The 12036-nt window shown below is 40.9% G+C and overlaps 1 protein-coding gene across 2 annotated transcripts in view; it reads left to right on the top strand.

Moving 5' to 3' along the window:
• The window catches only part of Bphl (biphenyl hydrolase like), a 30039-nt gene that overhangs the window by 17419 nt on the left and 584 nt on the right, over positions 1-12036 (top strand). For both annotated transcript variants that reach the window (XM_076859134.1, XM_076859135.1), the window contains exons 5-6: positions 2602-2733; positions 6339-6462. In XM_076859134.1, coding sequence (XP_076715249.1) covers positions 2602-2733; positions 6339-6462 — 256 coding nt within the window. The remainder of the gene's footprint in view (positions 1-2601; positions 2734-6338; positions 6463-12036) is intronic.

Consider the following 12036-nt stretch of genomic DNA (forward strand, 5'->3'; position numbering starts at 1 on the left):
ACTCCATCAAGGCATCAGAATTACATTTTATGAAAGATCTAGGCTGGGCATTGTGGAATGCACCTCTAATCACAGCAATTGAGGAGGCTGAAGCAGGAGGATTACAAGGTCAAGGTCAGGCTCTGCAACTTAGCGAGGCCCTCAGCAACTTGGCAAGACTCTGCCTCAAAAATAAAAAGGACTGGGGATGTGATTCAGTGGTTAAGCATCCCTGAGTTCAATCCCAGGTACCAAAAAAAAAAAAAAAAAAACTAGTTGTTCTACTATTAAAGGGCCTCTCATAGGGTATATCCTCAAGATAGCACAAAGTAGAAGTATGTACAGGGAACTTTTAGTATTTTGAGCAGAGACACTGGGGATCAAACCCAGGGTCTCGAGCATGCTTATAATCTATCACTGAGCCACCCACCCCCAGCCCCTCTACAGGGAATCATTTTACTCCTTCTTCACATCATCTTGCTAGCCTCTCTCTTTTTTTCCCCCACTCTCCCAACTCCCCTTCTTCTTAAATCTTCTCTCCACTCTGGATTTTCAGGCTGGTTCTCTACCCCCCTCTGAAGTCTTTTCACTATGGTGCAAAGCAGTTTGGCCTTTCCTGGCCTCTGTACTTAATGCCTTCTGAATTGACTTCCCTCTGAATATTTAAACCAATCAGCAGAAGCAAAGACAGGCACCCTCCAATAATAGAATCTCAGAAGACAGTTGTAGTTGTAAGTAGCAGTTTTTCCTCTATTTGGTTATTCCCATTCACTATGTAAACTTTGAGAGCCTACCAAATGTCAGGCACCAAATGTGAGTTTGTATCACTGGGTTTGATCCCCAGAGTCCCTGCTCAGTGTCATCTTGTCTTTTGGGTTCATCCTTGAGCAGGAACACTATATTGAAAGCTCTCAATAAGCAATATTTCATATGCTCTAGAGCACTAGAATCTTTATCACAGCATTTAAAGAAATATGGGAAAGGTTGAGCTAAGTAATTACATGTGTTGATTTACTTTAAAGGTTTTTAGCTATTATAATAATAGAATACATATAATAATTACAACTAATGAATCACCTGTAATATAGTTTTGGGTTAGAGTTTGCTTTTATACCCTATTTCTTCACTAATAGAATTTAATAATTTGTGTGTTTCTTGAGGTACCAATTCTCAAAAAGAACTGGCCCTCCATGTCTGTATCCATGGGTTCTCAATCTGTAGATTTGAGCAACCACTGTGAAAATATGTGGGGGGGAAAATCTATCTGTACTGGACATGGACAGGCCCTTTTCCTCGTCGTTATTCCCTAAATAATACAATAGAACTATTTATATATCATTTAAATTGTATTTGATATCATAAATGGTCTGGAGATGGTTTAAGTGTACAGGAGGATGTGGATGGAGTCTGTGTAATACCATGCCATTTTATATCAGGGACTTGAGCATCCACAGACTTTGAAGTCCACAGGGGATCCTGAAATGAATCCTCCCACATACAGGAGGGATAACTGGAGTGTCACTCTTACCCAGGCAACCCTAGTAAGAGGAGTATTTTCTTTTACTTTTAAGAGAAAGCACTTGGTACAGGTCTAGTTTCATTCACTTGGTAAATATTTATTGTGGGCCTTTTTTTGTGGGAGGCACAGGCTGAGGCCCCAGGTGTACAGCAGGGCACAAAGCAAAAGCCCTTACATTGGAGTGCATATCCTGATGGGGAGATAGACATTCAGCCATAAATGCAGAAAAGGGTGCAAAGCTGTGACAGTTGCTAATGGGGAGGGGGCGCTGGCTGACATCTGAATGGAGACCTGGAAGATTTGTTATAGTTAAAGCTTCGTCCTGGGGTTTCATAAACTGACTTCCAGACCACTCACGTATAATTGAATCAAGCCTTTATTGAAGCACACCTGTGGCGACTAACCAGAACATAAAGCTGTTCCCCTGATCAGCCCTGAACAATTGTAAGAGCACTCCTTATAAGCCTGAAAACCGCAAAAGGAACATTTGGGGGTCCAGCCAATGCAAGCAAGCCAGGTTACAGAAGCGGGAGAGTGCAGTCAGACGCTTAACCAATCACAATTAGCCCAATCACCCCAGTTACAGAAACAGTGCCCCACTAGGTAGTTCCACGTTCTTAAAGGTTTCTGTAGCAAAAGGAAAAGAACACCTTGCCCTGATCATGACCCTTCTACTTAGCATGGTTGTTTTACAAAATGGAGTCACAAAACAAAATGGAGTCCCTTTGGCTTGACTATCACAGATTGAGCTATGCAGCTACCAGGGAAGGCCTTCTCGAGCAGATGGAACAGTGAGCAGGAGGCTCAAGGTGGCCTGTGCTGGTGATATTTAAAGATAATACCTTAGGCCAGGTGTGATGGCACACACTTGTAATCCCAGTAACTCAAGAGGCTAAGGCAGGAGGATTGCAAGTTCAAAGCCAGCCTCAGCAACTTAGTAAGGTGCTAAGCAACTTAGCAAGACCCCCATCTCAAATAAAAAGAACTGGGGATGCAGCTCAGGGTTAAGCACCCCTGGTTTCAATCTCTGGTACCAAAAAAAAAAAAAAAGAATACCTTAGTGTGAGTCTGACTCCATTCTTCTCCACACTTCTGTTTTTCAGGTATCCGAGATGTCTCTAAATGGAGCGAAAAAGCAAGGAAGCCTTTAGAAGCCCTGTATGGATATGACTACCTTGCCAAAACCTGTGAAAAGTGGGTGGATGGCATAGGACAGTTTAAACATCTACCAGATGGTAGGTTGCATGAACTGCTTAATGGCCGTCCTTATGAGAAGATGCTTGAGTTCTTCCTGGATGTTCTGCATTCCTCAGCCATTAATGAATTTACCCACTATCCTTATACATAAATATGTGAACAGAGAACACTAGATATTATACACAGTACAAGCTCTTGCATACTAAATCTGCTTTAAACGTGAGACAGTACTGCTTGCGTAAAGATTCATAATGTTGAGCCTCTAATAGCAGACTGTTCTTTTTTCCTTTGTGTATATAATGACAAATGAATTCTCCAGAATCCTTGGTTTTATTTTCTAATTCCAGCCTAGGCAATTAGAAAACAAGTTGCGGTGTAGACAATATTTTCCCCCTTTTATCCATTTAGATGTGTCACCTCACTATACATCTCCTCTTCCTGCAACAAAAAAGGAGGAAATTTCTATCCAGCTTCAATCCCAGCAGTATTAGTATGGGAAGAAAATATTCAGTTTGGTTTGGTTTGGTACTGGGGACTTAGCAAAGGGGCACTTTACCACTGAGCTATGTCCCCATACCTTTTTAATTTTTTTTTTTTTTTTAATTTTGAGACAGGGTCTTGCTAAGTTGCTTAGGGACTTACTAAATTGCCAAGTCTGGCCTCGAACTTGCAATCCTCCTTCCTCAGCCTCTCAAGTTACTGGGGTTACAGGTATGTACCACCATGCCCAGCTGAGAGTATGTGGTTCTTTACTCATCTTCAGAACTAAGTTATATGACCTTAGCCATGAACAAAATGTCTCCCCCTTTTTTTGTTCCGAAAAATTAACAAAATTTCCATCAACAGTAAAAATTGGCTCTTTAACCGAAATTCAGAGTTATTCTATTTTTATACCAATATGTGTTAGTCATCTTTCTGTAACTTAAATAAATACTGAGATAATCAACTTAATAAAAGAAAAAGGTTATTTTGACTCAAAGGTTTAGAGGTTTTGGTCCATGGTCACTGGCCCTTTTGCTTTTTGGCCTGTGGTGAAGCAGCGCATCATAGTGGGAGCAGGTAGAATAGCTAAGTCATCCCAGGGCTGCAAAATGGAGAAAAAAAGAAAAGAGGAATAGATGGTGTCCTACAATCCCCTTTGAGGGGAGGCCCCAGTGACCTAAAGACCTCCCCCTAGACCCCACCTTTTAAAGGTTCCACAACCTACCAATAGTGCCACTTTGGGAAACAGGACTTCAATGCATGGGCTTCTGGGGGACATTTAAGATCCAAGCTATAGCAAGCTATTTATGTTTGGAATGCCTGTTCTCTTTGTTGTTGTTGTTGTTGTTAATTGCTAAAAGAATAGAATGCTAAGATTTAATCTTTGAATACATTCAAATGCTTGTGATGGAAGGACAAATTTAATATATTAGACAGTCATTTACAGCATGAATCATCTGTTATATCAAAATTTTCACAATGAAAACGACTTTTGGAAATGTTACATTTCTGGTTTAAGTTTGAAACAGCAAATACATGCCCTATAATGATCCTATCAAACACAGCATCCAACCATAGAAGCAGGCCCTTGAAAGATACTTCCCTCCACTGTTAAAACAAACAAAATTGCCATGAAACAATGGTCAGTTCTCCACTGAAGGGTTTACATTGTGAAATGTACAGTTTTATGCTTTATTGAAGAGGGCAATGAAAAGTTAGGAAGATCCAAATGCAGAGTTAAATGAGCAATTGAAAATAATAATAACTCCCTCATAAGATTGAAGCAGTGTAGAAGTCATCCACAACAATACTGTGCATAACTTATTTCCCTTCTATACTAATTAATTTGACTGGAGCTCTTGCTTATCACTGTACACTCAGGTTTATGGGTACTAGGGATTAATTGTGCAGCTTTGGAGTCAGAAAGGCCAAGGTTTGAATTCTGGCTTTTCCACTCGACTTGCTGTTAAGTTGGATTTGGGCTGATGACTTCACTTGTCTGAGCTTCAGTTTCCTGTCTGTGAATTGTGCATATGATTAGCTATCTCATAAAGTTGTTGTGGGGATTAGCTGATATAATTCATTTCACCTATGGTATAGTACCACAAGTGGAGTATTTCATGAAAGACTGTTATTTTTGTTATTTTAAAAGCACTTAATTTACAAATAATTGTACAAAGTGAGTCAAAACATGTAACTCCTCTAAAGCCTGAACAAATATGCAGTGGTTTAAGTAGCTTTGAAACACAGTGAACACTCAATGACACTGGCATTCGTCATTGTCTTTTGATTACACAGTTGGCAGGTTCATGTTGTCCCAGGGACGGGAGCAGGAGGCTTCAGAGACCAAGAGAAGTCTTTCCCCAGGCAGCAGGTCACTTTCTCAGTTGGTGGACAGCTACCTCCAACTGAAGAGGAGGGCAGTGGGTGGTGCCTGTGTGAGCAGAGAAGAAAGGAAGGAAAAGGGATGGATGCCCAGAACCTTCAATATGGCTCTCTTTTTGCCTCACAACAACCCAGGAAACTGTGATTATTCCTATTTCAGGCTGAAGCTCAAAGTGACTAAAGAGCTATCAAGATTTCAGAGGCAGGCAGGGGCTGGGATTGTGGCTTAGTGATTGAGCGCTCTCCTCGCACGTGCAAGGCCCTAGGTTCGATCCTCAGCACCACGTAAAAATCAATAGATAGAGGTATTGTGTTCAACTACAACTAAAAAATAATAATAATTTAAAAAAAAAGATTTCAGAGTCAAGAGAAAGACAGGAACTGCAGCCCAGATTATCCAAATTGCCTCAGAAATGTTATGAATAGGAGCTAGATCCTCATGTTCTCTCAAGGTATGGTGACCAGGGGTGTCACCAAGGCACAAGCATGAAGAGATGCTTATTTCCTGCGTACAGACCATAACTTCATTGTGAGGCCCACACACCTGGAGACGTGACTTCGAGGGGCAAGCACCTGCACATGGCCGATAGGCCACTCCCTATGTAATATAAAGAGTTGTAGGATTTCCTTTTGTTTGATTTTCTTCTGATTCACATGAATTATGAATTTAATCAAGCAAAGCTTTTTGTTTGCTAGTAGAGCTTAAAACCAAACAATAACCAAAAAAATAGAAAAGGAAACCCTAAGAATATTAGACCTGTAGAGAACCCCAAATCTAAACCATTGTTTTCGCAGAAAAACTGAAATCCAAAGAGGGGTATGTGTATTAGTCAGTTTTCTATTGCTATAACTAAATACCTCAGATAATTTACTTATAAGAGAAAGGGTTTGTTTGGGCTTACAGTTCTGAAGCTTCCAGTCCATGATCGAGGGGCCCAGTTACTTTGGGTCTCTGATGAGGCAGCACATCATGGTGGGAGTCTGTGGCAGAGCAAAACTGCTTACCTCAGAAGTCAGGGAGCAAAAGGTTCCCACAATACCCTTCAAAGGCTTGATCGCAGTGACCTAAAGTCTTCCCACAAGGCCCCACATCCTGAAGGTTCCACACTCCCTAGTGGCACTTCTCTGGTGACAAGCCATTAATACGTGGGCCCATTCAAGATTCAAACTGTAGCAGGAAGCCTCTGCATTCTTTCTTTCTCACCTTGCAGAATGGTTATGCTTCAGTTCTTCCTCTTTACACTTCGGCAGATTCCTCATGCTCTTTGTCTTTCAGGTAACATCTGTCGGCACTTGCTGCCCCTGGTTCAGTGCCCGACCCTAATTGTGCATGGAGAGAAGGATCCTCTGGTCCCACGTTTTCATGCTGACTTCATACATGAGCATGTGAAAGGGTCACGGTGAGTTCAGGCACCGCGTCATCACCCATGCCTGCAAAGTCTCAGTGAATGAGAGAAGCCACAGGAAGGAAAAGAAGCAGGGAAGGTGGAGTTTTAGGTGTTCACTAGGACATAGAGGAAGTGAAGAATAAAAGTAGAAGTTCAATTAAGATTATATTTGGGGGAGCTGGGGTTGTGGCTCAGTGATAGAGCACATGTGAGGCACCGGGTTCAGTCCTCAGCACCACATAAAAAATAAATAAAATGAAGGTATTGTGTCCATCTGTAACTAAAATGTGTATGTGTGTGTGAGAGAGAGAGTGTGTGTGTGTGTGTGTGTGTGTGTGTGTGTGTGAGTGTGTATATATATATATAAAAGATTATGTTTTTGGTGAATGTAAAGATTTAATAGAAAAGTTTATAAATTGATTTAATGGGCAATAAGGCATTTTCAAACCAGACTTTTATAATATTATAATACTTTGTCATGGTTGTGGTACAAAATTCAAACAGAAAATATTTTCTTATTAATCCTGAAAGTTCTCTATATAATCTATCTTTGTTTTATTTTAACATTATATACAATATATAATGTGATGCTTACATATAGGCTTTATTTTAAATTTAAAAATTGAATTTTACAAATCTAATTATATGCCATGACAATCATGGAAAAAATATCCATTTTACAGATGTGAAATCAAGGCTGAGCAATGTTAAGCCATCTTTCAAGGTGGCAAAGATCCTAGAGTTTCTCCTCCTAATATAGTGCTTTTCCAGCATAGCACAGCTGATTTTCACAAATGTACTCTTTCTATGATGGTAAAATGCTGGGAATTATATACTGAGTGACCTAGTTAATTGTTTTCTGACTTCAGCTTCAGAAATGACAGGTATTTTTCACACTGACACCTACAGTAAATGCAATGTGTCCCCTTAAAAAGCCAGGTTCGATAAAGTAAAAGCAAAATAGTTTAGTTTAGTACTTCTGTTCCAGACCCATCTCCTAGCAACAGAATATATCAATATGGGAGAGAATACACCCTTACCATGCATTTATTAGCTGCTTCAGTAGACTTGTGGAAGATCATTTTCTCATAGCACTATTCTTTGGAATCATTAGGTTAAAGGTAAATGTTATTAGCAATTATTATCTAAAACTGGCCTGTATTTTTCACTTTCTCCACTAAAAAGAGCACTTTATATTGGTCATGAACCTACCTAGACTACAACTGGTTATTTTGGAGCCCAAAATAGAAGATGCATTTCTTGAGTACCAAAATCCTACTGTGAGTCTGTGCTCCAGAATCTGACAGTAGGGAAGCAGCGTAGCATTGCAAGCTTCTGGTGAACCTGATTTTTCCCTGCCTTGCCAGGTGCATGTTTAGTTACACTTGACAGCATAGCCTATGCCTTCACAGATTTTTACCAAGGAATACATATTGTATGTGAAGTAAACACCAAGCTGCCTTCCCTTCTCAGGAGAGGCCTGCTTCCAGTTTATGTTTATTTGTCTCCTCCTCTTTTGCTTTTCTCTTTTTGTGAGAGAGGAATCATAAAGTCGTGTGGAAGTAAAGAGGCCTTACAGATCATTCAAATTTATGGTTTTAAATGTTTGTTTTTGGGCAGCTGAATCCCTCCCCCTAACAAACTCTTATGCAAAGGCCAATATGCAAAACACAGTGAGAGCTGCTCTGATCACAGCAGCAGTGGGAACCAACCCTGCCCTTCATGTCCTGTACGGGGCCCAGCCCCTGGATACCCCCTGTATGTCCAGAGCTCCCTCCTAGATAGAAAAATGCCGACACTGTTTCCCATGTGTCTGGTCCTCACGCCTCTATGTGACAACCTCCTGTTACCAAGCATGGCATTACCTGTGAGGCCACCCTCGGCTCACTTTCAGAGATTCTTGTTGAGCAGAGGTTGACACCCATCAAACTCTAGGGTCAGGGTGGATAGCCCCTGGGAGGCAGCAGGGCTGGGCCTACTCAGAAGAGGATGTGACTACACAGCTAGGTCAAACCAAGTGTGTGCTCAGGATGTATATCAGCTAGGGCTGCCATAAAAAAGTGACAGAGATTTATAGATGGTCCCTGGCTTACCCATGGTTCAGCTTAGGTTTTCAACTTTACAATACATTCTGTTTTCACTTACATTCATTTACATGAGATGTTCAACACTTTATTATAAAACAGACTTGGTGTTAGATGATTTTGACCAACTGTAGGCTAATGTAAGTGTACTAAACACATTTAAGGTAGGCTAGCCTAAGCTATGATGTAGGGTAGGATAGATAGGAGAAATGTATTAAATGGATTTTTTTTTAAAGAGAGAGGAGAGAGAGAGAGGATTTTTTAATATTTATTTTTCAGTTTTCGGTGGACACAACATCTTTTTTTAATTTTTTGTGGTGCTGAGAATTGAACCCAGCGCCCCGTGCATGCCAGGCGAGCGCATTACCGCTTGAGCCGAATCCCCAGCTCCTTAAATGGATTTTTTGATTTATAATATTTTCTTTGATGTATTTTTTAATCCATGGATGGCACCTCTCATTTACATCCAGCTGCCATGGAAAGAAAGCTTTCACTACAGTCAGAAGGCCCCAGCCAGATTCCTGGAGTCCCAGCAAATTTGGAAAGACTTTGTCCTCCATAAGCCACGTAAAAACATCAATCCAGCTGACCTAGTAGCAGTGGTCCACTTCAAGCTGCAGCATTGCCCAAAAAGCAGCCTCTGAAGCAGTTCCCTTTCTTCCTAATACTTGAGACATGATTGCATTTGAGCAAAGGAACTTCTTAGTGAGATATGCACCCATCATTCCCAAATGCCTGGTTGAATAAAGCTGGCCTTGCCCGATCCCAGGTTTACCAGCTGAAAGGAGCTTGCAGCCACCTGACATTACCTTTTTTTAGGGCATTCTAGAAGGAGCTGAATAAAAATAGAAAGGTTTTGTTTTTGAGTTTAAAGGACCTGTTATGGGCAACCAGGTTTGCATGACCTTGGAAGGAGTACGTGTAGTGACAAGGCCTCCCTACAGCCATATAGCTGTCTACTTTCATAATGAAAGAGATCCTCATTCAAAGAATCAGCAATTCCTTTGTTTTCTAATGAAAGTAGAAGTGTTCACATTATTCCTGGCAATTTTATAGGTTTGTAAACAACTAAAAGTTCTATCACACTTCATCCAAAGCAAAGACACCCAGCAGGACATTTCTTATAGCCTTGTCACTAACTATAGCTCTCAGAGTTCAATATGGAAACCAAAAGATCTGAGAGTGGGAAGGAAAGCTAACATGGTAAGGTTAGTATCACATCCATGCCAACGTCACCCAGGACTATATTAAGCAGATATAAGGTGACCTCTGGACTCACCCTGTCAGGTTAGACAGCTTCTAATTCCCCAAAAGATCTAGAATTATGTGTCTCTTTTTAAAGGTTCCAAATATGATGTATAACCTGCCCCAGTGAATAGGAATTTATGCCCACCCACTGAAGTCCCTTCATTTCCAACTCAGCCATGTGTTTAGTGGTGGAGTATTTCATACCAGTTTCCTGGAGAACGTGATTATTTGAAAATCACTGTCCAGGGGACATGTAATTAGATCCTTTTGTTATCTGGGTAAGAGTAAGGTTAGGGGTACAATTGTTCCATGCCCTTGACAGCCAATATTTACACCGTTGTGTTGTAGTCCTCTTCCCAAAGAGGAACAGAAGACAGGTTTCCTGTAGAGCAAATTTTGTGTCCTTTGTAAAGGAGGAAGGTATACTAAGAACCTCAAAATAGTTCCCAAAAGGTATTAAGGGTAAAAATAATTTTTTTATGTTTTCATTTTTTTGTTCATCCATCCATCCATGTATCCATTCACTCACCTATCCACTCACCCATCCATCTATCCATCTATCCATCCACCTGCCCACCCATCTGGTATCCAGAGCAGGTCTCCCATGTTTATTAGTGAAGACGACCCAGTTTTTATTTCCCCAAGAACTAGAGCATTAGTAGAAAGACTGCACAGCTGGTATCTCTTTCCTTCCTTATAGGAATGAACAAATTGTAAAAACAGGGTAGCCATGTGACTGTTGGACAGTTACTGAAGAGGGCTTCAAGTTTGGCCATTTGGCCTCAGAATACACATCAGGGGATGTATTTTGGCCTAAACTACCTTTTTATTGCCTTTCAATATCCTTGGCAACTGGTTCTTTCCTTCTCCTAGAAACAGAGGCTTTGAGCATCCCCTGAAGGTTGCATTTCTTGTGTAGGGCAACTGGATCCTCTCTTTGGGGTTGTTGTGGGGGCTGATTCTTTTCTGAACAGCATTAAAATTGAATTTAGAGTGTTCTAGTGATTAATAGCATTATTAGCCTTCCAAGAACTTTCAAAAGATGTCAACATTCTACCTTTCTAGTTGGTTGTCTTAGGCTCCCTTGGCTGAGTTGCAAGAGAGCCAACATCTTTTTTTTTTTTTTTAATATTTTTTTTTTAGTTTTCGGCAGATACAACATCTTTGTTTTTGTATGTGGTGCTGAGAATCGAATCCGGGCCGCACGCATGCCAGGCGAGCGCTACCACTTGAGCCACATCCCCAGCCCGAGAGCCAATGTCTTCCAGGGACAATTCCCTTCCCCACCCATCCTCCCTAGTGCCCACTGAGAGTTCTTAGCCCCCTGGTGCTGAACGATTGGAGCTCTAAATAGTGTAGTAACTGGAGTTTTGCTCCCTGTGTATTCCTTTTAAAATCCAGTTGTCGTTGTAGACAAAATGTCTTGAACTGGTACTTACATCCTAGAAGCTTTATTTATATTTATGATTAGCTACTTTGGTAGCTAGTGTACTCAGAAAATTGTCTTTTTTCAAGAAATTGCAAATCAGTCTCCTTTCAACAAAATCCTGTTGAAAGGAAGAAGCATTACAAGGACAGTGGGTGGCTACCAAGATGGGGTGTGACAGCTGCTCAAGTGGCTCTGAATGCAGGGCTGCGGACTTGGCCCTGCTGTCCTGGCGGTCCTAAGGAATTTTGCCATTTGTCTGGTAACTGTATTCAGGTTTATTTGCTCAGTACTCCAAAACTGACAGGATGACTTGGAACCTTGAAAGGCAACTGTGAATTCTGATTTGTTTTTCCATCTACATGGATACCCTAAGAAACACCCACCCAGACCCCATGGTTTCTGGACATCTCCTTTTTTAAAAAAAACTTTAAAAAATATCTTTACAACCTTCTCTCTTAAAATCAACTTTATTAAAGTGGAATTTTATTGATGGATTGATTGATTAGTGCTGGGGATCAAACCCAGGGTTTCATGCATGGTAGGCAAGTATTCTACCACTGAGCTACATCCCAGCCCAGCTGGATTTTTTAAGTAACCACTGTGTCACCTTCACCATCGTGTTTTTCAGTCATACTATTTGTTTCCTGATGTCTTTCCAAATACCATGGGTTTCTGTCACTATTAAGTAATTACAGTTAACCTTCATAGTGGTCAGAACCTCCAGGGGGAGGATGGGGGGGGTGGTTCACCCTATGTCCCTATTCATGGAAAGTGTCTACTCTTACTTTACACTTCCCCAGTAGCAGTCAGAGAAAAATATACAGC

The sequence above is a fragment of the Callospermophilus lateralis genome, chromosome 6 (genome assembly GCF_048772815.1).
Source record: "Callospermophilus lateralis isolate mCalLat2 chromosome 6, mCalLat2.hap1, whole genome shotgun sequence".
Lineage (NCBI taxonomy): Eukaryota > Metazoa > Chordata > Mammalia > Rodentia > Sciuridae > Callospermophilus > Callospermophilus lateralis.